General features: G+C 40.4%; 1 protein-coding gene across 2 annotated transcripts in view; it reads right to left on the bottom strand.

Annotated features, from left to right (window-relative positions):
- Nucleotides 1–23432, bottom strand: part of ZNF507 (zinc finger protein 507) — a 40146-nt gene extending 16714 nt beyond the window's left edge. The window contains exons 1-5 of one of the 2 annotated variants that reach the window (XM_023229055.2): nt 23249–23422; nt 21685–21778; nt 14067–16195; nt 12288–12405; nt 8394–8508 (exon numbers count right to left, since the gene is read on the bottom strand). In XM_023229055.2, the coding sequence (XP_023084823.1) occupies nt 8394–8508; nt 12288–12405; nt 14067–16193 (2360 nt within the window). In that variant the 5' untranslated portion in view covers nt 16194–16195; nt 21685–21778; nt 23249–23422. Of the gene's footprint in view, nt 1–8393; nt 8509–12287; nt 12406–14066; nt 16196–21684; nt 21779–23248 lie in introns of both variants that reach the window. The other variant, XM_023229056.2, reaches the window with a different exon arrangement.
- Between the last annotated feature and the right edge of the window lie 1794 nt (nt 23433–25226).

Raw genomic sequence — 25226 nt, forward strand, 5'->3', positions numbered from 1 at the left:
CTATGTTACCCAATAAAACCCGATGTGTATCTGTATAAAAAATGATTTCTTCCCAATGCAAAGAAGCTACTTTGGCAACCCAAAGAAAGCCAGTGTAGAAACCCAAGGCTTCTTACAACTTGGCTAAAAAGCCTGAGACTGAATTTTTCTACAGACTTTCTCCTACTGTTAGTAAGTCAGTTACTTTGGTCTCAGAACCCCAAGGAGATAAGGATGCTGGTTTAAAAACCCCTACTTCCCTGGCCTGGGACCTTACTTGGTTACTTTCCAGGTCAAATGCCTTGAGGGCTTAGATGGAAGAAAGCAGCTGGATGTCCTACAAGATTTGGGGTGACTTGAGCCTGGTTTGAACACATACACAATGATTTCAACAGAAATTTTGCAATAGGGCTTATCTTATGACCTTCAATTCATTTTCTACGCTTTTAAAGAAATAATTAAGGCCCCCACAAAACAGCCACTTCAAATTTTGTGATGAACCTGAGAGATCTTTATGCCACTGAGAAAAACAAACTCTTTCAGTTCATCTCTTCAAAACAAAATATACATTTTTTCCTCCTGATGAAACTGTCTCCTTCACTGTTTTCCTTAAACAAACTGAAGCTTTTTAAAGACTTAAGTTTTTCCCCAAGCCAACACATTGACTAAAGAATCACGATGCCTACAGATGAAAAAAGACTGAAGCTTGTAACTCTGGTGGAAGTGATGCGTTGTGACTTCCAAGGTTAGGTCATAAAAGGCAACACAGCTTTTGCCTACCTATCTAAGAAGCTCATTTTGGGGACTAGCAGACCTGCAAAGTCCACAAGGAGAAATCATGTGTGTTTTCCAGCTGAGGCCCAACCAACGGCTAGCACAGCACCAGCCTGTGCTGAGGCAGCCTTCAGAGGACTGTAACCCCCAGCTGTCTGGGTCACTTCCAGCCTTCAAGCTTTCTCTGATGAGACCCCAGACGGTATGGGACAGAGATAAGCCGTCTCTACTGTGTCCTTTCCAAATTCCTGACCGACCCACAGAATCCCTGAGCATAATGAAATTGCTTCTGTTTCACACCCTGATTTGGTGTGGGCTGCTGGCATGCAGCAGCAGTACACTTCAGAAAGAGATCTCCCTGGAGTAGCACAGACAGGCAGGATGACACAGTCATTAGAAGCAAGAGTTCAAGCCCCAGCTCTGAGACATGGGGAAAGTTATTTAAGCTAGCCCAGCCTCTGTTTCCATGTCTATAAAATTGGGGTAGTAATATTCCTAAGTACTGGGCTGCTGTGAGGACTGAACTGACACGTATTGAATGCTTAGTACACCAGGCCTAGCCCAAAAACAATCTTCTCAAAAATATCAGCTATTATTATCATTTCTAATATACTTATAGTTACACAAATCCCATACAATAACTGACTACACTGAGAGGCAACCTTATTATTTCCATTCCAAACTGTCATTCCCACTGCTGAAAGCCTTTCTGAAATGTTTTGTTTAGATTTTTTTTTAGCTTTAGTGCCATATTACAGTAAACCAAGCTCAGTAATACCTAAGCATACATAGTTGATGTACCATCCCTGAAAATCAGCACACATTTTTATTTCTGTATCATCATCTACCTAACTCAACAGACTATTTCAAAAAATCAAAACCAGTTTCAGAATATAAAGACACAAAAGTCCTAAACACAAACAAAAAGATTAATATTTTGACTATATTAAACTGGAAATGTCTGTTCATCAAAAGACATCATTAAGAAAGTAGAAAGGCAAGCCATAGTTTAGATGACATCTGCAATATGCCCCACAAAGGCCTCGTACTCAGAATACATAAAGAGCTCCTGCAAATCAGTAAGAAAACAGCAGATGATAGTTTGGATATTTGTCCTTCCAAATCTCATGTCGAAATTTGATCCCCAATGTTGGAGGTAAAGCCTGGGGAGAGGCGACTGGGTCATGGGGACGGATCCCTTAGGAATGGCTTGGTGTAGCCATTCATGAATAATGAGATCTCTCTGTTACTGCAAGATCTGACTGTTAAGAAGAGCCTGGTACCTCCTTCCCTCTCTCTTGCTCCATGTCTCACAATGTGACATATCTGCTCCCGCTTCACCTCTGTCATGACTGGAAGCCTCCTGAGCAGAGGACAGCCTGCAGAACCATAAGCCAAATAAACCTCTTCTTTATAAATTGCCCAGCCTGAGGTATTCCCTCATAACAATGCTAAATACAACAGACAATGCAAAAAAGAAGTGGGCAATGGCCCATAAATGAAAAGATGCTCAAACTCAGAAATTATCATGGAAATGCAAACGAAAGCACAATAATACACTGCTATACATCTACCAAAACAATAGAGATTAAAGACTGACAACACAAAGTGCTGCTGAGGATGTGAACAGGTACAACCATTTTGGAAAACTATTGACACTGTCTACCAGAGCTGAATACATATACATGTCCAATTACCAAGAAATTCCACCCCTAGGTATAAACCCAATGGAAATGGACTCATTTCATATATACGCCCCAAAACATATAAAACAATGTTCAAACTGGTATCAGATCATTTCAGGGAGGAAAACCTTGCAATAACCCAAATGTCTATCCACAGCACAATGAATAAATTGTGGTGGTCTTAACAGTGGAATATTATACAGCAATGAAATGCATTTGTGCTAGGTGGAACTATACACACACATGTTGAGTGAAAAAATCTAAACATAAAGTAGAATATGTCCTGTATGATTCCATTTTTATTAAGTTCAGAAACAGAAAAAACTAATTGATAATGTTAGAAGTCAAGATAGTGGTTACCAGAAAGAGGGGAGGGGTAGTTAAAGACTGGAAGGCCCATGAAGGGGTGCTACTGAAGAGCTGATAATGGTTTGTGTTACAAGCATGAGTTTAATTTGCCATTATTCATCAGCTGTACCTTTATGATTTATGCAGTTTTCAGGAGGCATGGGAACATCAAGTATAAAATCTATTTAAAAAATTTAGAGGGAAGGAGGGAGACAGAGACTTAAGAGACTCTCTTAATAGACTGGCTGGACCTTGTTTGGTTCTCGATATGAAAAAGCTACCTCTAAAAGTATATTTTCAAACAATTAGGGAAAAATGGGTATTTTTGGACTGGGTATTAAAAAAATTCATCTTATATTATTTGGGCAGCTATTCTACTTAAGGAAGAAAAGGTGTAATAATACCACTACACATTTATTTTCAAGAATAAATTAACCTTATACAAAAAACTTAAAGAATCAGACCCATTTTATAGATAGGAAAAACTGAGGGATATGGACAACTATCAGTCAACATTTACTGTGCATGTACGATGTCCTGGGCAGTGTGTGGAGTACTTGAGCCCAAAGCCCCTGTACTTCCCTTGACATCACACTGTCCCCCTGCTACAGTGTAGTTTCAGAACCTAAGCACAGTACAGCTGTGTTTCTAAGGGAAAATGGGTTCCATGCCATATGGTTAAAAAGAAACTGATACTCTCAGGACAACGTTTTGTTCTCCCATCTTGTTCTCTACAAAAGTGGTACTGGGAGATGTAAATCAGGGCAGGTCCAGCAGTGCAATATTAAACTAAACTGATGACCATCCATTATGAAAAATTTTGACTGGAACTTTTCGGTAAAACTTTGGGGTCAACGTTATAAATGTCAGGTATAATCTCTCACCTTATATAAAAATCAAATCAAAATGGATTAAGGACTTAAACCTAAGACCTGAAACTATAAAAATTCTAGAAGATAACATTGGAAAAACCCTTCTAGACACTGGCTTAGGCAAGGATTTCGTGACCAAAAACACAAAAGCAATTGCAATAAAAATAGAGATAAATAGCGGTATCTAATTAAACTAAAGAGCTTCTGCATAAGGAACAGTCAAGAGAGTAAACAGACAACCCACTGAGTGGGAGAAAATCTTCACAATCTATACATCTCACAAAGGACTAATATCCAAAATCTATAACAAACTCAAATCAGTAGGAAAAAAAAACAATCAATCCCATCAAAAAGTGGGCTAAGGACATAAATAGACAATTCTCAAAAGAAGATATGCAAATTGCCAACAAACATATGAAAAAATCACTAATGATCAGGGAAATGCAAATCAAAACCCCAGTGTGATACCACCTTACTCCTGCAAGAATGGCCATAATCAAAGAATCCATCGACAGTAGACGTTGGTGTGGATGTGGCAATAAGGGAACACTTCTCCACTGCTGGGGGGAATGTAAACTTGTTTACATTGTGGCTGTCACTATGGAATAGTGCAGAGGTTCCTTAAAGAACTAAAGTGGAACTACCGTTTGATCCAGCAATCCCACTACTGGGGATCTACCCAGAGGAAAAGAAGCCATTATTTGAAAAAGATACTTGCACACGCAAGTTTATAGCAGCATAATTCACAATAGCAAAATTGTGGAACCAACCCAAATGCCCATCAATCAACAAGTGGATAAAGAACTCTGAGATATATATATATATGCATATATATACACACACATATAAATATATGTGTGCGTGTGTGTATATATATATATGATGGAATACTAGTCAGCTATAAAAAGGAATGAATTAACAGCGTTTGCAGTGACCTGGATGAGATTAGAGACTATTATTCCAAGTGAAGTAACTCAGGAACGGAAAACCAAACATTATATGTTCTCACTGATATGTGGGAGCTAAGCGATGAGGATGCAAAGGCATAACAATGATAAAATGGACTTTGGGGACTTGGGGGGAAAGAGTGGGAGGACAGCGAAAGATAAAAGACAACCAATATGGTGCTGTGTATACTGCTCGGGTGGTGGGTGCACCAGGTCCTCATAAATCAACATTAAAGAACTTACTCATGTAACCAAATACCACCTGCACCCCAATAACTATAATTGGTGTATGGTTTACACAGAATAAAAACAAAGTTATTAACAGCTGCATTAGTAGGGACTGGGATGGAATGATGTCATTTTAATCTTTACCTGCCTTCCACAGGAATGGAAAACAGCTCTCTTTTTTCTGGGTAAGAACAGGGCTTCTGAGATAATCTGACAACTTCATAAGCAGAAAATGGGAACAAGCCCCTTCAATGCACCAAGTAACATGCTGGGTACTTCATAAATATAATTTCACTTAATCTTCACAAAGCTTTATGAGCAGGGAAGTATTCTCCCCGGTTTCATATGGGAAAAGAGGCTTAGTGTGGCATAACATTCCCAAGGCCACCAGTTGGGCACAGGAAGTGTGTGGTCCAGGCCTGGGATGCTCCCAAGACACTAGAGTGACTCCAAAGCAGCCAGACATAGCATGGGGACCTCAGCAGGGACAGCACTCTGCCTGGGCCCAGCATCCCTCCCGTAAAATGAGCTCTGCCTGCCTACCCTGGCACAGAATTCATTCTTTGTTTCCCTAGTGTTTAGAGGTCATCAGCCTTTTAGTACTTTTCTTTGTTTAGATAATGAATTATTGAGAAGATAAAAGCTGGGCCCAGTAACTACCAGCTACCACTTACTGGCTGCTTATCATGTGCTGGTACCTTATATGGTATTTCATTTCATCCTCACAACCTTAATATCCTCATTCTATTAATGACAAAATCAAGCACAGAGAGGTGAAACAAATCCCACAAGTGAGAGACCTCAGATTCAATCTCAGGACTATCTGCCCCTAGAACCAGGGATCCATGAAGCCGTACTGCCCAGACCACAAAGATGGGGTCACTGAAGGACTGGAATGACAGCATAAAAAGCAAAAGCACGAGAAAGGAACAGGTTTCACCACTACAGAAAACCTATTATGTAACAGGCACACTAAAATAAACAATAAACCTTTTGTGCCCTTGTGCAAAATTTAGAAGTTGTGCAACAAGACCTTGCAGCTCTATAAGAACTCGTTACTGCTGCTTGTGAGCATGTTTCTTAACGAAATGTAGGGAATCAGAAATGCATAGAGTATGGCATGAACTCTGAGAAACCAAGCCCAAACTCTGACCATAAGTGCACCAGGCAATGAAACTGAATGAAGCAGACGCAAAAAGAGCCAGAGAAACTCCTGTGATCCTTGAATTAAGTCAGGCATTATAAAGCTTACACTTTCCAGCTCAGCTTAAGGTACACAGTATAGGACAATGAGGAGAAAGTCCTAGAAACATCCTGGAATAGAACATGTTAATCCATAATGCTCTGCGACCAGAAATCCCATAAAGACAAAGGACAGTGAGTATTTAAAGAAGGTTAAAAGGAGAGCCATGACATTAGAAAATAAGACTTATGAGGAAAAACTGATAATAAGTACAACGAGGGAGGTATGACAAAATTGTTTCTAAGGCATAAACACACCAAACCCAGTGACAAAGTGGAGTGTGAATAAATTTGGAAAATAACAGACTGAGACTTCTTTGATGTTACACAAAGAGGATTCTCACAGGATGTTGCCTGTTAGTAGGAAGACCCTAAGACAACTGCAAGGAATCCTACGAGTCTGTGAATATTTTAAGAACATAAGAAAACATCCCTGAGACACTGACAGCTATCAAAATGAATCTTTAAGCTGCAGGACTGATCTAATAAAGCAGATGTAAAACCTTCAACAGAACTGGAATCACTAACCTGTTGCATACATTTATCCTAAGTATTTGTGGGTCTACTTGCATATTGTTTGTCTACAAGTTCCATGACAGCAAAGATGACGTCTGTTTTGTTATGACTGTAGTCCAAGAATCTAGCATGGCCCCTGAAGCATAGTATTTGCTCAATAAATATTTCTCCATGAATGAAAGAACAATATAATTCTGGACCCAGAGAAATGTTATTTTCTTCTTACTTAAATCACATGAATCTGGCATGGTATGTCTAAATTCAAGGATACCAAAAATATAAACGCAAAGCTTTCTCCTCCTATCAGGTAAACTAGTGTTCCTTGTTTCCATCACATTCTCCTAATCATTTCCCAGTATAAATCATGAATGTATACATACTCAGTTCCACCTATTAAATAGACTGATTGGACATGGTGTAACCATGTAATCCCAGCACTTTAGGAGGCTGAGGTGGGCAGACACTTGAGGCCAGGGGTTTAAGACCTGGTGAAACCCGTCTCTAATTAGCTAATTAGCATGCCTGTGGTCCCAGCTACTTGGGAGGCTGAGGCATGATAATCACTTGAACCCGGGAGGCGAAGGTTGCCATGAGGCGAGATCACGCCACTGCACTCCGGCCTGGGCAATGACAGAGTAAGACTCTGTCGAAAGAAAGAAAGAAAGAAAGAAAAAAAGGAAGAAAGGAAGAAAGAAAAGAAAGAAAAGAAAGAAAAGAAAAGAAAAAAGAAAAGAAAGGAGAGAAAGAGAAAGAAAAGAAAGAAAAGAAGGAAAGAAGGAAAGAAAGAAAGACACTGAGGAAGACTGAGGCAAGGTCAAATATCTTCCACAGAGTTTTAAGACTCTGCAAACAGATGTACTGTCTCAAGAGTGATTATAAGTAAATCTGCTGGTTTGCAAACTAAGCACGTATTAAATATTCGAAACCATACACAGATCACTACACTATGGGATTAAACAATGACCTTTTATGGCACAGTCTATCGGGTTTTCATTGAGATTAATAAAATAACTTTCCCACACTCACTTGTATCGTATCTATAAATTCTGGGGAGAGAGTTAAAACCTGCAAAGTTTTGACAAGGGGGTGGAAGAGTTCATGCCCATGGCCTAGCACTATCACTGAGAATGCCTATATTTTCTGAAATACATATTTGAATTGGCTTTTGGGAAAAATCAAGTAACAACATTAAATGACTTATTCTATACATACTAGCTTAATTTTGAAAAATAGACTCTTTAATAGGAAATTTTATTGCCTTTAAGTTTTAAGGATCTTTTGCTGGAATACTGAGTACCTTACTGCCAAATTACTGAAATGAACTCTAAGGCACTGAAAATTGCTATGAAATGTATACCCATATGAAATGAAAACATAAAATTGACAGATAAAGACAATTTCCTATATATCAACTAGACAAAATGCCTACTGTCCTAAGATTCAAGCTTAAAGTTCACATCTTAACAAACCAAACAAGACTTATAAAACCAGCCAGGTGCAGTGGCTCACGCCTGCAATCCCAGCACTTTGGGAGGCTGATGTGGGAGGATCCCTTGAGGCTAGGAGTTCGAGGCTGCAATGAGCTACGATCACACCACTGCACTCCAGCCTGGGCAATACAGCAAGACCCTGACTCAAAAAATAAATAATATATAAACAACAAAATATAAAACCAATTAGTGGAAATTTCTTACTTCTTAACCTGTGTTTCAATAAGTGCTATACATTTTTAATTATTTCATTTTTTTTTACGATAAAATATTTTAATACAAGCATTAAAATTCTAGAATCATAACACTTACCTATACGGCTTATCAGAGTTATGGATTCGCCTGTGGTTTCTGACACCAACATATGTTGTACTTGTATAATCACACACATCACATCTATACTGTTTCTGGACTGAAGACTTATTCCCTAGACAAGGTATTTCAGAGTTTTAGTAGCAGGCTTTGACAAGATTCAAATGACAGCATTTACATTCCATTATAAATGAAAATTTATACCACACAGTTGTATTAGTATTTCAATCACGGCTTTCTTGCTGTTTTAACAAGTCTGAAGTGGTTTTATAGGTTTTCCTGCATATACGCTATCAGCAGATATAAACTGAACATCATCTGACCTATAAACAGATAGGTTGGGATGATCTCTGCATAACCGTGTACAATATTCTAAATCATAATGAACTTGCTTCCGGCTGACTGTGTAGGAGCTAAATTAATCAGAGACACCCTGTTGATCTGTATCACCAAATAGGTGTTACTCTAACCAATACTAGATATACTGTCTTAAAGAAACACTGACTTGCCAACAAGCTGTAATTTAATACTATACTCCAATATTATAAAGTGTAGCTATGAAGCATATATAACCAACTCAACATAAAAAGCCTGGCTGGCTGGGTGTGGTGGCTCATGCCCATAATCCTAGCACTCTGGAAGGCCAAGGTGGGAGGATCGCTTGAGGCCAGGAGTTGGAGACCAGCCTGGGCAACAGAGCAAGAGATCTCTCCCCTACTCTCCCCCTGCAAAAAAAAGCCTAAGGCCTTTTCACCCAGTGCATTTTCTTTGTTTACCACTAAATGTTAGCTATCAATTCAACAAGAAAGGAAAAGCAGCGCAAATTTTTAAGTGCTATGCAATGTATAATTCTTTCTAGTTAACTGACAGGTTACAGGGACAAAGGTTATGACTGACATGAATATGCAGCTCTCCAAAATGCAGGAAACATGGATCCAATGAAAAGAAGCCATGTTACTAAACTCACTCTGCAACAACAGGGCTGAGTAATTCAAGTTGGGATAAGCTTATGTCAACACGAGTTGAGTGACTTGATCATATAAAACGATTTCCTGAAGATATTCAACGCTTCATGTACTTGTCTGTCAGCATACAGTCCACAGGCTGTTCACACTCTGCTTTATATTCAGAAACAAAACAAGCATGGAAGCTCATGAAAAAGGCAGAGCAGGAAGAACTGTGTGTCTCTTGGCAGGAAGAAAGCTTAGGTAGAACACCTGTATACACTGCATAAAAGTAAAATCCGTGGTATTATACAAAGGAAAACCCACACTGAAATTTCAACAAAGAAAATCCTTAAGTTAAATTTACAGCTTCTGAAATTGAAATTTTCTTTTGCTAATAACTACTGCCAGGCAGAACAAAATGTCCTAATTTCCTGGTATAAATCTATAACATTAATATACACACTAATCATAATTATAATCTAAGTATTGCTCTTAATTGGTAGGTTAAAAACTTGGACTTGATTAGAAATGGCACTGTTCCAAATACAGTTTTAAAAAAACCCTAAAAAATGAAGTGTGAAATATTGGATAATGGTTTTGTGTGAGAAATATTACAGATCAATGACAACTAATAAAACTGACAGATGGAAAAACTTAATATAGCACAGAATGAGAGCCTGTGATACTTCAAGCAACTGTTTCCAATGGAAAGAATATTGGATTTAAAGTTCAAAAACTTGGGCTTAGTCCTCGCTCTGCCACTTTCTACTAGTATGATCATGGGTAAATTATTTTGCCTCTTGAAGTCTCAGTTTTCTCATCTACAAATTGGAAACGCTAGAACCTCACAGCATAGTTTAGTAAGTCCTACATTTTTCCTTTAGCAAAGTCTGTACTTTACCTGCATGTCTGGGTAAAATCTCTGCCCTGTCACTAAATGTCTATTCTCTGAGGATAAGGGATCTGCTTGTTTTGTTTAGACTGAATCCCCAGGGCTTGGCAAATTATAGGTTTCCAATAAAAACCAATTTAATTAGGTTTCATGGAGTAACACCATATGAAAGGGCTTTGCTTGCGGCTCTATTTGAGCTCCTGTGGTATCTGCTGACACGCCCATCAGCCTCGTTCTGTCTTCTTCACTGAGTTGGGTTCCTGAAGGGCAGTGATGCCTTTCACTGCACTCCCAGCACCTAGCACAGTATCTAGCTCAAGACAGGCAGGCCACACCTTTTGGCCAAGCAAATGTTAAGCTGAAACATGCCCTAAGGTATCTGTGCTGTCAGAATGGCAGAGACTGGGGATCACAGAGGCACACATCTCTCTTCTTGTTTAACAAGTTTACTAAATGGTTAAAGAAGTTTTAACAAAGCATGACTTATTATTACCTTGTGAGCTAAAAATTTTTTCTTTGACCTGACAACCAGATTTCAAAATACCTAATGAGTTAATAAAATACCCATCCAGGTATAAATATGCAGCTATCTGAACTGCTACAGTACTGAGAGAAAAAAGCAAATGGAGCCAGGTGGAGGAAAACAGACATGGCAGGCAATTTAAAAATCCATACATGTAACTCTTAAAAAATGGCATGAGCCACAAAGAAAACATGCTGCAACATAAAATATACTAAACATACATTAATACTGTAAAGTCTGAAGTGGTTATTTTAATTTTGAGCTGACGCTTTAATCTTTTATTAAAATTGTGAATTTTAATCTGTTAACTCATTTGGACAGTTTGAAATGTTTGCTTTTTAGGACGGTGCTAAAAAAGACATCTTCCAACACTGATATTAACTGCAGGTGGTGCTACTGAGTAGTATTTACTTCATCCCTTCATTAGGGATTTATAGTTCAATCATATCAAACGTTTTAATGTCTCCTTTAAAGGAGATATGGAAACATAATGAATTAAAATAAAAGGAGGCATTGAGGGCTATTTTGTAAAAAGGAAACAAAACTGTTTTAGCTCAGCCATCTACTGCAGAAACAGATGCTATGCCATAAACTCCTTTTGTTTTGGAGAGTTTTACAGGGATGACATCTGTTTGACATGAGAATTTTGGTGCTACAGTGGTGTCAAAATCAGTTCTTTCAGAAGCATTCTAGAATCAGTTATGCTTTCTGGGGTATAATTTAATGAAACATTATGGTAAAACATTTCACTCTGTAGTCGTTTCTAACTTTAATTCTTAGTAAATCTAAAAAGGAAAGTCACCCCAATATGTTTTATCTCCCATAAACATTATGCGCCACACTGGAGACATTTAAAGTATATCAATTTAAGTGAGCTGAACCAAAGCGGCACAGCTTAGTACACTTTATACTTAATTCTCTGGATGTGGCATCCGCCTTTTCATGGAGCTCTAATTAAATCTTTTGATTCTAATATTCCTATTACCAGAAACTCGGTTGACTGCTACCTAACTAGTACATAAAAAGATCTTGTGTGTCTATGTGTGAGTATTTTTTTTTTTTAAATAATGCAGATGAAATCTGGCAGTCATACTTGGGTAAGAATAAGATCACAGTGGGAAGCCCCAGTTAAAGTTTGGGGTGGGGGCCTACCATCTGCAAAAGCTCTGTTCTCAGTAGGTCAACTGGTGCCGAGAGAGGGAGGGGAAGCCTGTTTTCCATGTTGTAGCTTTTCTGGCTTGCTGGTACATCACCTTCTAAGGGGCGCTTAAGTTTCAACTGCAATATCTACCTACAAAGCTGAAGATGAATCCTTACTATCTAGGGCTTCTCACCTAGGACCTAGTAATCATCTGCTTCATTCAGTACTTGGCATTTCCTCAGAAACAGAGATCAGATTCACTCACATCCATGGTACAAAAATGGAGAAGAATATAGGCTTTTGCCCTGAAAATAACCAATCATGACAACTAAGAGCACTTTTACGTCATGTGCGAGTCACTGCAGCCCATATAACAAAATACATAAGATACCTTCCTGGACACATTTTCCATCAGCTGTATCACTGGAAATTCTTGGCTCATTAGAAGTTGCTATTGACAAGGTATCTGGAAGACTGTGCTGCTCTCTCTCATGATTCCTCAATTGACTCTAAAAAGTGGAAAGAAATATGTAATTTTCAATAAATATACATGTCCAACTCTTAGGAGGCTGTAGAAGAACGGGTTCATTGCTTTCATGGCCTAGTACAACGAATTACCACATTTTAAAATCAAGTCTGCTAAAAGATCATTTGACACATTTGACAATTTATACAAAGAGGTACATTAGCAAATCTAACATCATGCAATGGACAGTTCCTCTTCATATTCTCTGAAAGGAAGTCACCGCTTTCTTAAGTGATGTGGGCGTGTCCGTATTTACTGAAACACTGGTAGGCCCAGAGGAACCAGCAGTGTTCAGAATAATGCAACTTCACAAAAATAAATCCAATCCGTAATCGCCAGACTCCTAATTTTTCATTTAAATATCTAAATGTGTAAGAGACCTAACTGGAAGTACTCCTCGAAGGACATCCTGTCTCCTCTACTTCCACTCCCACGAATCAAGAGCTCAGCAGCAAAAGAAACTCCTGGACACTTCTGGAACTTGTCTTTGCAGCCTATGTGGATGTCCTACTTGGAATTTCATGAGTGTAATCTGAGAAGCAGTGAACCTCAGACTCAAGGGCTTTTTTATTCCTGTTACCTTTTTGTTTGTTTGTCTGGTTGTTTAGAGACGGAGTTTCGCTCTGTTGCCCAGGCTGGAGGGCAGTGGCACGATCTCAGCTCACTGCAAGCTCCATCTCCTGGGCTCACACCACTCTCTTGCCTCAGCCTCCCGAGAAGCTGGGACTACAGGTGCCCACCACCATGCCTGGCTAAGGTTTTGTATTTTTAGCAGAGACGGGGTTTCACAGTGTTAGCAAGGATGGTCTCGATCTCCTGACCTCGTGCTACGCCTGCCTCGGCCTCCCTCCTGTTACCTTTTTATCACAGCTAGACCCCAGCTCTCGGTAATCTGAAGGAAAAAGTCTACCTTCTAGTTAGCCCTTAGGATAACATTTGTAATACATTTTCAAGGAGTCACCTGGCCCACTGAAGAAGAAAAGTTCTAAACCAATGATTCAACGAGTTTCCTTTATAAAATAGCACTTCATACAGGATGTTGGTTTTGATAAGGTCAGCACTTAAGATAAAAATCAGACAGTCAAAATAACTTTGAAAGTTCTTTACCCTGCCCATAAAACATGACACACATGGTTCTATTTCCATGACAGTGCCTTTCAACAGGTCCACTATAGCCCATTTTTCCTTCTGCAATGATACACATCACTGTTGGTTGTGCAGAAGCTGAACTGAATGCCTGTTATTTTGGGGCCATATAAGATGAAAAATATGTATTTTTTTGTCGTGATGATGTACAGTTAAATTTAAGTCAAACGTATGTATGATGTCAATCCACTACATACTCCCTATAATTCTCTTGCAACAGAAAATCAACACTTTAAATAAACTATACACACTCAAACACAGAGGCTGTTAAGGAGGCAGCAGGCAGGGCAAAGGATTCTACAGCAGAAATTCTGAAGACCTAGATTTCAGTCCCAACTTTAATACTGATAAGTTGGGATCCCCTTGGGCAAATTATCCAACTTTTCTGGGACCCAGTTTCCTTATCTATAAAATGAGGTGGTTGGACTAGTCTACAAAGTTCCCTTCTCACTCTAAGATGCTAAGGTCCTCTGAAAGACTTCCTGAACCAATGCTTACCTTATAATGGAAGGATTCTTCACATTGCTTGCACTGGTATATTCTTGTCTTACAGTGGTGGATCATGTGGCTCTCCAAATCTTTGCTGTTGTCTGCTATGTGCTCACAGATAGGACACTGATAAGGCTGTCTCTGTCGATGGACTCGTAAGTGCTGCTTGATGTAGCCCTTGTTGCCACTTGTGTAATGACACAGGCGGCAACGGTAGGGTCGTTCAGCATTCGGGATGTATTCCACCACATTGTTTCCGGACAAACTTGTATCGCTGTTGGGTTGGCACTGGGCGTTGTCCTGCAACTCTTTCAAAATGTCATCGTCTGAAGCGTTCTGATCTGTCCTTTCTCTCAATTTTTCAATGACGGTGAGTAAGGACATGCTGATGCCTGTCTTAACTTGCCCATCTGACAATTCCTGCCTACCCTCTGGGAGTGCTACCAAGGTGGAGTTGCTTTGGTTAAGACTAGTTAATCCATCTGAAGAGTTTTTAAGTGGCGACATCATTTTTGAGTATGCTGCCAATGTACTATCTACTTGCCTTTGAGTAGTATCTGGATCTAAAAGGTTTATATCTCCATAGTGCCCCAGGTTGGCTCTTGTCAACTCTGCAGCTCTTATAGGCATTGTGACAAGGGCTTCTGCAGCTAATGAGTGTAATCGAAGAGACTCAGAATTTGTCCTTCTCCGGCCTGGTGGGGCATTCTCATCAGTAGCCAGTCCTTTATTTATTAACTCATCTTTCTCCTCTGAACTACTCCAGCCTATGATCAATCCCCCAATATCAACAGTACATTTATCAGCACGATAAACATCATCCATTCCTTCGCACCCAATCTGGGCTTCTGTCGGGCTCAGGTCCTTCCCTTCCTCCATTTCAGTGTTCATGAGGAAGCGCTTCTGTGAAAGGGTTTCTTCAGCACTTGGCAATCGCTCTACTATCACGTTAACATGCCCTTTTTTATTGGGGCTGCTGCTGATGATTTTCTGTGCTGATGTAAGTAGGCTATCAGCAATCAGATTCTCCTCTGCATCAGAAATCACTTCCAGCATTTCTTCCTCATTGGGGTCCAGGGTAACCGACTGACTTAGGTGTACTCCTCTTTCTGCACTCTCTTCTAAAGGAGATGAAGATGATAACTGCTCTGAGCTACAAATCTGCACTTGCACTGATGGCCCATTGTGGATACTCAGTTCACTGTCTCCAATAGCAATGACCACTGCATCGACCCCACCAGGTGCAGTGGCTGCTGAAGAATCCAGCAGGCCTAGGGGCTCATTTTCATTTTCAAAGATTGGATAAGAGCAATCAACCTCCCCAGCATGTTTCCAAGCATGTGTTTTCAACATTCTCTGCTGGCCACAAGTATAACTACAAAACAAGCATCGATACATGCCGTACTGTTCGTATGCATACCATTTCCTCTTACCCATTTCTGCCACAGATGCAGTTTGGACAGTATGAGTCTGTAGATTGTCCACACTTACTGGGATGTCTGGAATGGTTTCATTTCTTTCTGTGGTTTTCCGACATAAAGAGTTGGAGGGGCTTACGCACTGTTGGGCTTTGGATGGGGTGTGGCTATTGGCATCATTGTCATGGTCATTCACCACATGAGCTTCAAGTTCCTCCTGGCTTCTAGACGTAATATGGCACTCTGAGCACATTAATATCACTTCATTCTGCTGACCATGCTGCTTAATATGATCTTTTAAGACGGAAAAAGATGATGATAGAAACTTACAAAGGCTACACTGATAAGACATAGCCTTCCCCTCATTCTGGGCAAGAGTGTCAGGGGTAAAATTTGTTTGTGACATCTCAGCTCTTCTAGTATCAGCAGCAGGTGACTGGGTTACTTTAGCCGGAATCTCACAAAGTTCTTGTGTTTCAAGAGAGTGTGTTGCAGCACTTGAACGTGGGCGTTTCTTCCCAATTAAAAGACATTTTTGTGACTTCTCATTTTCCACTATCTTGCTTAACTTCTGGATAACATGGATTAATGGATCTGGTTTAGTTTTTCTTTGTTCATCAATTTCCAATGAAGGACTGATGATACTTTCAGCAGTCAATACAGCTTCCTGTTCCCCAATATCTGGCACCAACATGGCAACACTGCTACTTTCTTCCATATCTAAAAAGGATAATGTAAAACAAAAATTCCAGGTTACAGGATAATTACAGGCATGTAATTTAGGAAATATAAGCAAATTTTAGTGTCAAATCTAACCTAAGTATTTTCCACGCTGGAAGCTCCACATCCACACACCTGGCGATCCCCAGTATAAATTTAAATTGGTTAGAATTTCTCTTTAGAATGCAATCTTCTATCAAGACTAATAATGAAGATACTCCCCTCTATCACTTATTTCTTTGGAAATGATGATATTTTTCTCCATTTTTCTTCACTTTGCCTTCAGCATCCAGCAGGACTAAAAGTACACGCTCCCTTTTGCACAATGCCAAGAAAGAAAGAAAAAAACAAAAAGAAAGAAAGAAAAGACTCCTATTCCTTTTGATTAAAGGAGCATAGCCATTCTCAAGGCATGTGAAACCCCTCCAGTTACTGTGAAATATCACTCTGTAAAGTCCATGACTGATACAATTCTTGAGAGACTATTTCTTATACTAAATACAGCTGCAGTTTTATTACTAAAATCACAAATTTGTTTATTTTCTCCCCATATCTTTGGAATTGTGAAACTACAGTCATGTAGTTTGTACAGGGCATAGTGAATTTGGGAAAGTACTATATAAATGAAATTAAATAAAAGCAGTGACCTAGTTCCTACTTTTACTTCCTTTATCTTCCTGAAGATAAACCACAAACTATGCTGTGGTTTTTTTCTAGAGGTCATATTAGTGGTCAACTATTACTCATATCCACATATATGTTTTTTGTTTGTTTGTTTGTTTGTTTTCCTGAAAGGGTAAGGGACATCAGAGAAGGAAAAAATTGATATCCCAGTTGTGTTTCAGGTCCAGATATGAAGAGAGTTTCCTTAGAAGGGGTTATTTGTTTGTTCTAATAATGCATTATGGCTGAGGAAGTCACTAAACATAAAATACCCATAAATCTTCCTGCCTAAGTCTAGAATACTCTTTATATTTCCTGGCAGTACTTTCATTTCAAACATTTCCTTTGGCTTAAAGTGAGATTAATTTGTTGACTTGGATCACATTTTTAAGTTTAGGCTTTTTTCCAGCAACAAGTTTTGTTTTTCCACATTTTAGGTGCATTCTGGAATCTTACTCACAACATTCAATAAATGCCAACAAAAATTTTTAGTGGCACTAGCTATAGACCAGAGACCACACTATTCTTAAACTTCAGGCCCAGGCTCTGAATTCTTATTTTAGGTGGTGAATCATGGCTGTTCTTCCCCACATGGCTGAATCAACATATAAGGGCCCTTCAGCCCTTGCCAAGATGATACCTAATGTCCTGCCAGGCCCCTCTCTTCCTTCCCGCCGCCCCCCCCCACACACACACACAGTGCTGACCAGGTTCAGTGCCAGGTCGCCCACAACTCTGGGCAGCAGCTATGGCTTTTCTTCATTTTCTACTCCTTCTGGCAAGCCAGCTTTCTAGATCTACGTCCACATCAGGCAAAAATGCAAACACTTTACTCTTGGCTTCTTCAGTACTACTTCTTCCCTTCTTCCTAACAATACTCTGCCCTATGGCATCAGCTTTTTTCTTTTTGCTACTAGCTGTCTCTTACTGCCCTCACAGCAGAAAATGCATTCCATGGCCATTCCAACAATGACAGCTACCCTGGCTCCCAAAGGCCCATGGTCCTTTAGCCACTCTCCCTTAAACAGTCTCTCAAAATACTAGTTCTGTTTCATCTTTCTCAGGTAGAAGGAACAAAAGTCTTTTTAGATCTCTTCGCTTAGCTGTAAGTCATTAAAGAGGAGACCAATGGGGGAACAATTTGTTTCCTTAGAAAAACCCTTTTGTGACTTCCTAAGTTCTTTATTATCTTAGAATTCCACATTTTTAGGCCAAGCGGAGCTGGGGCTCTTCATGTGACTACTGATTTCCCTTTAAGGTGATTAACTTAAGGGCTTATTTCTGTCAGTTCAATGGTTAAATGCAAATTGGTTAAATAACAAGTTTAATAATAGGAATCCCCAAACATTCAATTTTCTGAACATGATACGGCTCTCTACTGTAGATCTAAGGTCTCCTTCTCCATGAAATGTAACACCCATGTAGGCTGACTGATCATCTGGAGGTTAACAAGTGAATGTTTGTTCAAGAGACTTTGCACACCCATAGGGTTACGAAGGTGACTCATGTTATCTCTCTTCTACTTAATGATATAAGCGAAGTGACACAGACCAGTGCAAATTGCTCCCTGTGGATATTTCAGTGTGTACCTTAAAAAGAAAGTGAAATGAAGAAAAGGAGGAGTTCATCTTAATTCAAGAAAAAGACTAATACAAAAGAATCTGACAAAACATTCAGATTTTTAAAGCTGTGTCTGCTCAGGCATTAAGAGCTAATGGAAATTTGCAGCAGATGCTCCAATTTTCCCTGAACATTTATGTAAGTATCTCATTGTAAAGGCTGCATACATTTGGGGATAAGTACAGTAATGGCAGCTATAAAACAGATATGACAACATAAAATACGTCAGGAAACACCTGAAAAATCAGTTTGGGTCCACATGCAAAACCAATGCACAGGTTAATCTCATAAAAACGAGTCTCTGTTAAAAAAAAAAAAAAGGTTAAACAGCTCATTATAAAGTATACACAGAGGGGAAGCTACTGTAAGTCCAACTCTTCCAATTTTCACAAAAATTTTACTTAGACCACTAATGCAGAAATACATATATGTATGATATGTATGTGCGTGTGACACACACACATATATATGAGATTGCGTGTCAAGTGAAGTAAATCTGAACAAAAGAGATGAAGTAAGGAGTACACATACAATGTCAGTGGCTCAATAGTGATGACAACATAAACTATGACAATCTGCATACTCTCCTTGGCCTCCAAGAGATCCATGTAAAACAATTACCTTGGTGACAGTACAGTGGTAGGGTGGAGAGGATGAGAATTAAGTAAGAATCACTAATTCTGTAATTAAAGTTGAATGATGAGCACCTAGGAATTCACTGTTCTTTCTACTTATATAAATGTTTAACATTTTTCATAATAAAAAGGTTAACAACTCATAATAAAGTATACACAGAGGGCAAGTTACCTTATGGCCAACTCTTCAAATTTCTTGATTACTTAGAATCCCAGAAATTTTACTTAGACCACTAATTCAGAAATACAAATATATGTGTGTGCATGTAACAAATTGTTACATGCAAGGCGCAAGGCAAAGTATCAGGAAAAATTTTATATTCTTAATACTTGTAGTTTAAAACTGAGTTGAATGGATAAGGCAAACATTTGGAAGTTAAAAAGTAACCGCGTTTAAACAATGCAATAGTACACAAGGTAAAATAAAAGGCAACAGTCAATGACTAAATCCCGAAAGAGACTGCAGAGCTCCTTTGGGCTAGCAAGGTAAGCAAAAGCTTCATGGAGAGGTTAAAATGTCCACTGGTTCCCAAAGGATAGGTAGCACGCCAGACATCATCCATTTGCCCTCCAGGTTCACTGTATCCTCCTTTCCATTCTGCTCTGTGTCAGAGGGATTACATCACTAGGCTCCCCTGCCCTCTGCTTTCTGGTTGAGGTCAGCCAATGAAGAACCATGACAGATCAGAGGGAGGTAGCAGAGTGAAATCAGAATATTCATTGTCCCGGTTCTCTATCTCTAGGTCACCTTGGATTGGCCATGTTCCTCAATAGAAAGCTATCTCTTTCCAGGTAGGCTGCTCTCCAAGACCCTTCTTCTGATTCTGATAACCTCTCCCTCTCCTAATGCTGCTAGCTCCAGATAACTGCATTATGCTGTGGTTTGCTTATTGAAGTCCAACACCTTTATTACTAGTATCTTTGTAAATATACCTTCCTTGAATTATCCTCATTTCAACATGCCATGTGCTTCCTTGGAATACTGCTGATACAAGTTGACACAAGGGTAGCAGTGACCAGAAAAGCAGCCATGACATGACTATATTTTTAGAAGTGAGAATAAGCATGCTATCTGGGGGTGAGTGAAAAGATCGATATGGCTGAATATGAAAGTTCACTAGGAGGAAAGAAGATGACAGGCATTAGCAAAACAGGAGATTTCTTGTTTGGAATTTCTTGTTTTGGACATAACAACATTACAGTAAATATATTAAATTGTTACAAATAACTAAGTAATAAACTAAAGTTTCATCCCAAACCAGAAAAGTTCTATAACCCTTTCCACCAACTCTCTCAAATCTTTCCTTGACAACAGTATTCCACAGGCAAATGCTTCTAATTAATATCTTTCTCACAAAAAGTTAGGAGCCAAATTATTTCAGTTGTCTTCGTTTCCTTATAATTTGCTATTTGGTGATTCGTGTATCTAATTAGTTCCTTATAGTTACAGTAGTATGGTTATTATGAGTAAAATCAAGGTGAACAATTTATGTGGGTCTGGAGAAAAGGCTATAATTTTCTGTGTATATATGAAGAACAGTACAATACAATACAAAAGAACCTTCTCTTTCAGAATAAGAATTTTTTTCCAAAATGAAAAAAAAAAAAAAAAATTGTGCTATAGAAGTAATGGCCAATACATTCCCCATTCTTCCAGATTACTGTAATTCTAAAATGACACATTTATTTTGCTCCAGCCCAAAGAAGGCAGGGGACATAAGCTCAAGGGTCCCTCCCCTAAAGTGCCCTCAATTAGCTGTGTGACCTTAGGCAAGTCACTGTCTCTGTGAGTTTTAGATTGCTCAGATGTAAAACATGAGGGTGAAGCTAGATGAACTTTCAGGTCCCTGAATTATAAACTGTCTATAAAGTTACCTGGAAACTGCTTACACATTATTTATAGATTTAACTCACTATATTGGCTATAATTTATCTGATTTAAAATCTTCTGAGCCCAAGGTAATTATTAATTACCACTAAGAAAAAAATGAGTATAAATATCACAAGTATATGGAGTTTCATAGTCTAGAGTTTCTTAGTTGGCACATAGCCTGAGAGAATATTCTAATTTGGCAGCTGCAATGAAGACATAAGGTCTAACAAACATTAACCAATATTCAGATTTACTATCATTTATTGAGAACCTATAATGTGCCAACCAGAGTGCTGGAGACTACAAAAATGACTGAGGAAATCCTCGCCCATGAGGTGCAAGTCTAGGGAGTAATGCCTCTGTAGATTTTGTGTAACACTCAAATTTTGTGTATTTTTTTTTGCAGATGAGGAACCTGAGACTCACAGACACAAAGTGGTAACTGGTTTAAGAACAGGAATCCAGGCCGATCTCATTTTAAAGCCATGCTTTCTCTAATACACCAATTTTCCTCTTAATTCTCAATGAGAATAAACATGTACAAAATATCAATACTGAAAAGAGTAACAGCTCTTTACAGCTAGGCTCTATCAAACATGTTAGTGGTATCTGATCCTCATAACTCTTTGGGACAGGCTAGGTGGATGTTATACAATCTTATAAATAAGGAAACACTCAGTGTGGTTTAAGTGACTTACCCAAGGTTACATGGCTGTTAAGTGGCAGAGCCAGTGTCTTTCAAATCAATTCCTGAAATTAACACAGTCCCTTGGATCAATCTTCAAAATCCAGCTGTGGCCAAGAACGAAAGTATATAGTATCAAAACATTTCTCTTTCTTGGTGAAACAAAGTAACGATTTTTTTTGGCAGTGAAAAATGTCTCAATATTCCATGTAAAAAGAAATTCAGAGGAATGCTGATGCAACCCCATTATGTAATGCAAATTTAAATAATTTATCTAACAAGCTGACTTGAGGGTTTTGCAGAAGTTAGGAAAAAATAGCTCTGGAAACTTCTCCCAATAATTGTGTATTTTGTTTTACCTCAGAATTTACGTACTAGACTCTACATGATTGGTTTTACTGACACCATTTTCTAATGAGAATGGAACAATAAATTGCACATTGCTATTTTAATCTAAACTAAAAACACACTCTAAAGAGAGATTCTGCAAATTTTGCAAGCACAATAGGCAGAAAAACAGCGTAAAAAGACATGACACAGTGGTGTGACCTATATATCTTCTAATGCAGTTTCCTACTCTGGTCCTACATTTCTTTGCCACTGTTTCTTATACTGGCTAGAATAAATCTAAAAGATAAAAAAAAAGTTTATTCGTTTCACCTACAATGCAACTACCTTATCGATTACGGTTAAGTCAAATAGCTCACTGCCAGGGCAGAAAAAAACATCTTTAGGGCTCCCCTGAAGTTAATTTTCAACGAGTTAGTGAGGTAAAGGAATGAAGGGCCAGGCTTTCTTTTAATCAATAACGCAACCCATACTCTGAGTGAGAGCAGAGTACTGGAGGAAGTGCAAACTCAAAGAGGTGATAAATCCAGTAATTGCCTAAGAAGAGCGATGCAGACTGATAGCAAATTACAGCCCACTGCAGAAACTTAAAAAGACCGCCTTGGGGTTGGGAAAGTGGCCTCCACCTTATTAATCATCCCGGCCTTCTACACAAACCATTCATTCCGATGCCCCCAGGTCTTAAGAGGTGGGAACTTTCCCTGATGGTCTCCGTGATCTCTGGAGATATAATTCTATTTCCAGAGGATGGTAATAAATGCAGAAGACCAGGATCGCGTTTCCGTACTACCTTTTTCTACAACACGCACTGGCTAAAGGACTGAGGTGATGGGTGGGGAATGAGGGGGCTTAGAAAATTAATCAAAAGATGCTGTGAGAACATCGTTGCTGGGTCCATCCCGGCTGGCCTAAACGATCTCACGTCTGCAGAAGGAAGCAACGCCTGCGGGCGGGCCTACAGGCGGGCCGGGCTGGTGGCAGTACGCGGGGAGCAGCGGGTTCCCCCCACCCCCAGCTGCAGGGCAAGCCCGGGGTCTCCTCAGGCCTTGCTGCACAGAAGACAGAACCCGGACACGGAACTTGGGGATTGTGGCTAGCACCGGGAGGGGCTCGGCCGGCTGAGGAGGAAGCGAGCGCTGGCAGAGGCCTGAGGGGAGGATGCACATGGCCGGCGGCGGCGCTAAGAGCGGGCGGAGGGGCGGCAGAGGGGCGGCCCCGGGGCGCGGTACCTGCGGTCAGGCGGCGGCTGCTGCTTCCGCGAGCCTCGTTTGGCCAGCCAGGACCCGGCCGTGCCCTCGCCCTCGTCCTTGCCCACCTCTCTCCCGGCTCTTTTCCCTCTTTTCCCCCGCTTTCCCCCTCCTCATCCGGAGCTCCAAAATGGCGGCGCTGGGGATGGATCACGTGAGCCGCGAGTGGGTCAGGTGACCCGAATGGCGGGCAGCGGGGGCGGGGCGAGGCTCAGGCCCCGCCCACGGGCATCCCGGGCCGCCGAGGCTGGACCGGCGAGAGGGAGGCTCCCTAGCCGGCTTAGCCCCTTGCAAATCCCGGCTCTCAGGCGGGGTTCGGGCCCAGTTGTCTGGCTCTCACGGCCCCTTTCAGACGTCTAGGTTTAGAAGTCACCGTGTATTCACTTTGGCATCTCCCCATGTCGCCTAAATCCGCTCTGGGCTAGCCTTATCACCCCACTCACCCCGCAATTGGTTTTCAACAATGGGCATTGGTTTTTTTTTTTTTTTCTTTAGATTTGTGCTTCTAGATTTGTATTAGTTCTTTTGGTAGGATTGTACATTTTGAGGTGTTCTTGGCTAAAATATAGAGGTCCTAGCCAGATTCGCAGCTTGGCTTTAAGGGGTGCCTGTTAAGGACAAGAGCTGGGGAGAAAATCTCTTTGCTTGAGAGATTCAGGGTTTTCAGGGTTTGTAGGACCAGACCCAGTAACACAACCTTAGCCCTCCGAGGGCACGATGGTGTTTGTCATTCGGATCTGTTTTATGAAAGATACTAGGGTGGTTCCCCTGCTAACAGTGAAAAACGGACTGAGTGAAGCTTTCCAGCCAATTTCACCAAAAATGCTGGATAGTTTTGCCGTATTAGGAACTACGCAGCGTGGTGCTTGGGTCTGGACTCCGGGTGAGCGGTGGACATAAGCAAGGACGTAAAACTGAAGATTCCGGCCATTGTAATGGAATGGACTCGTTTGGTGAGATACCTCTTGGGGATCTATTCCAGATCTTTTTAGAAGCCTTTACAGCTGGCTAGGCTGTCCACTGTCCTGGGAGGAAGAGCCAACAAAATTTAGAATCAGAAAGGCTGATAATTCCTGTTACTGTATTTCAGAATACAAATTCATCTGAATTTGGGGATTAGGAAACCAGCAAAGTTAGAATTTTTATTTTTATTTTTTTTGAAACGGAGTCTCACTCTCTCCCCAGGCTGGAGTGTAGTGGCGCAATCTCGGCTCAGTGCAGCCTCCGCCTCCCAGGTTCAGGTGATTGTCCTGCCTCAGCCTCCCCAGTAGCTGGCACTACAGGGCGTGCCACCAGGCCTAGCTAACTTTTTTGTTTCTTTTTCTTTTTTTTTTTTTTTTTGAGACGCAGTCTCGCTCTGTCACCCAGGCTGGAGTGCAGTGGTGTGATCTCGGCTCACCACAAGCTCCGCCTCCCAGGTTCACGCCACTCTCCTGCCTCAGCCTCCAGAGTAACTGGGACTACAGGCGCCCGCCACCACGACCGGCTAACTTTTTGTATTTTTAGTAGAGACGGGGTTTCACGGTGTTAGCCAGGATGGTCTCCATCTCCTGACCTCGTGATCCGCCCGCCTCGGCCTCCCAAAATGTTGGAATTACAGGCGTGAGCCACCGCCCCCGGCCATTTTTTTGTCTTTTTAGTAGTGATGGGGTTTCACCATATTGGCCAGGATGGTCCTGATCTCTTGACCTCACAATTCACCTGCCTCAGCCTCCCAAAGTACTGGGTTTATGGGCGTGAGCCACCGCACCCAGCCGCAAAGTTAGAATTCTGCTGTTCCACAGAATCCTTTGCCAATTAGACCAAAGAGCTATGAAGAAATAAAAATAAAACGTTGAGTAATTTTTTTTTTCAATAAAAGGTAAGAGATTGAGCAGGAGACTAGCATAGAAGGGTGGAAGGAAAAAACAGTCAAGGAAAACCAGAAATACGAAGTGTTGAAAGGGAGAACAAACAAGTA

Source organism: Piliocolobus tephrosceles, chromosome 21 (assembly GCF_002776525.5).
Source record: "Piliocolobus tephrosceles isolate RC106 chromosome 21, ASM277652v3, whole genome shotgun sequence".
NCBI lineage: Eukaryota > Metazoa > Chordata > Mammalia > Primates > Cercopithecidae > Piliocolobus > Piliocolobus tephrosceles.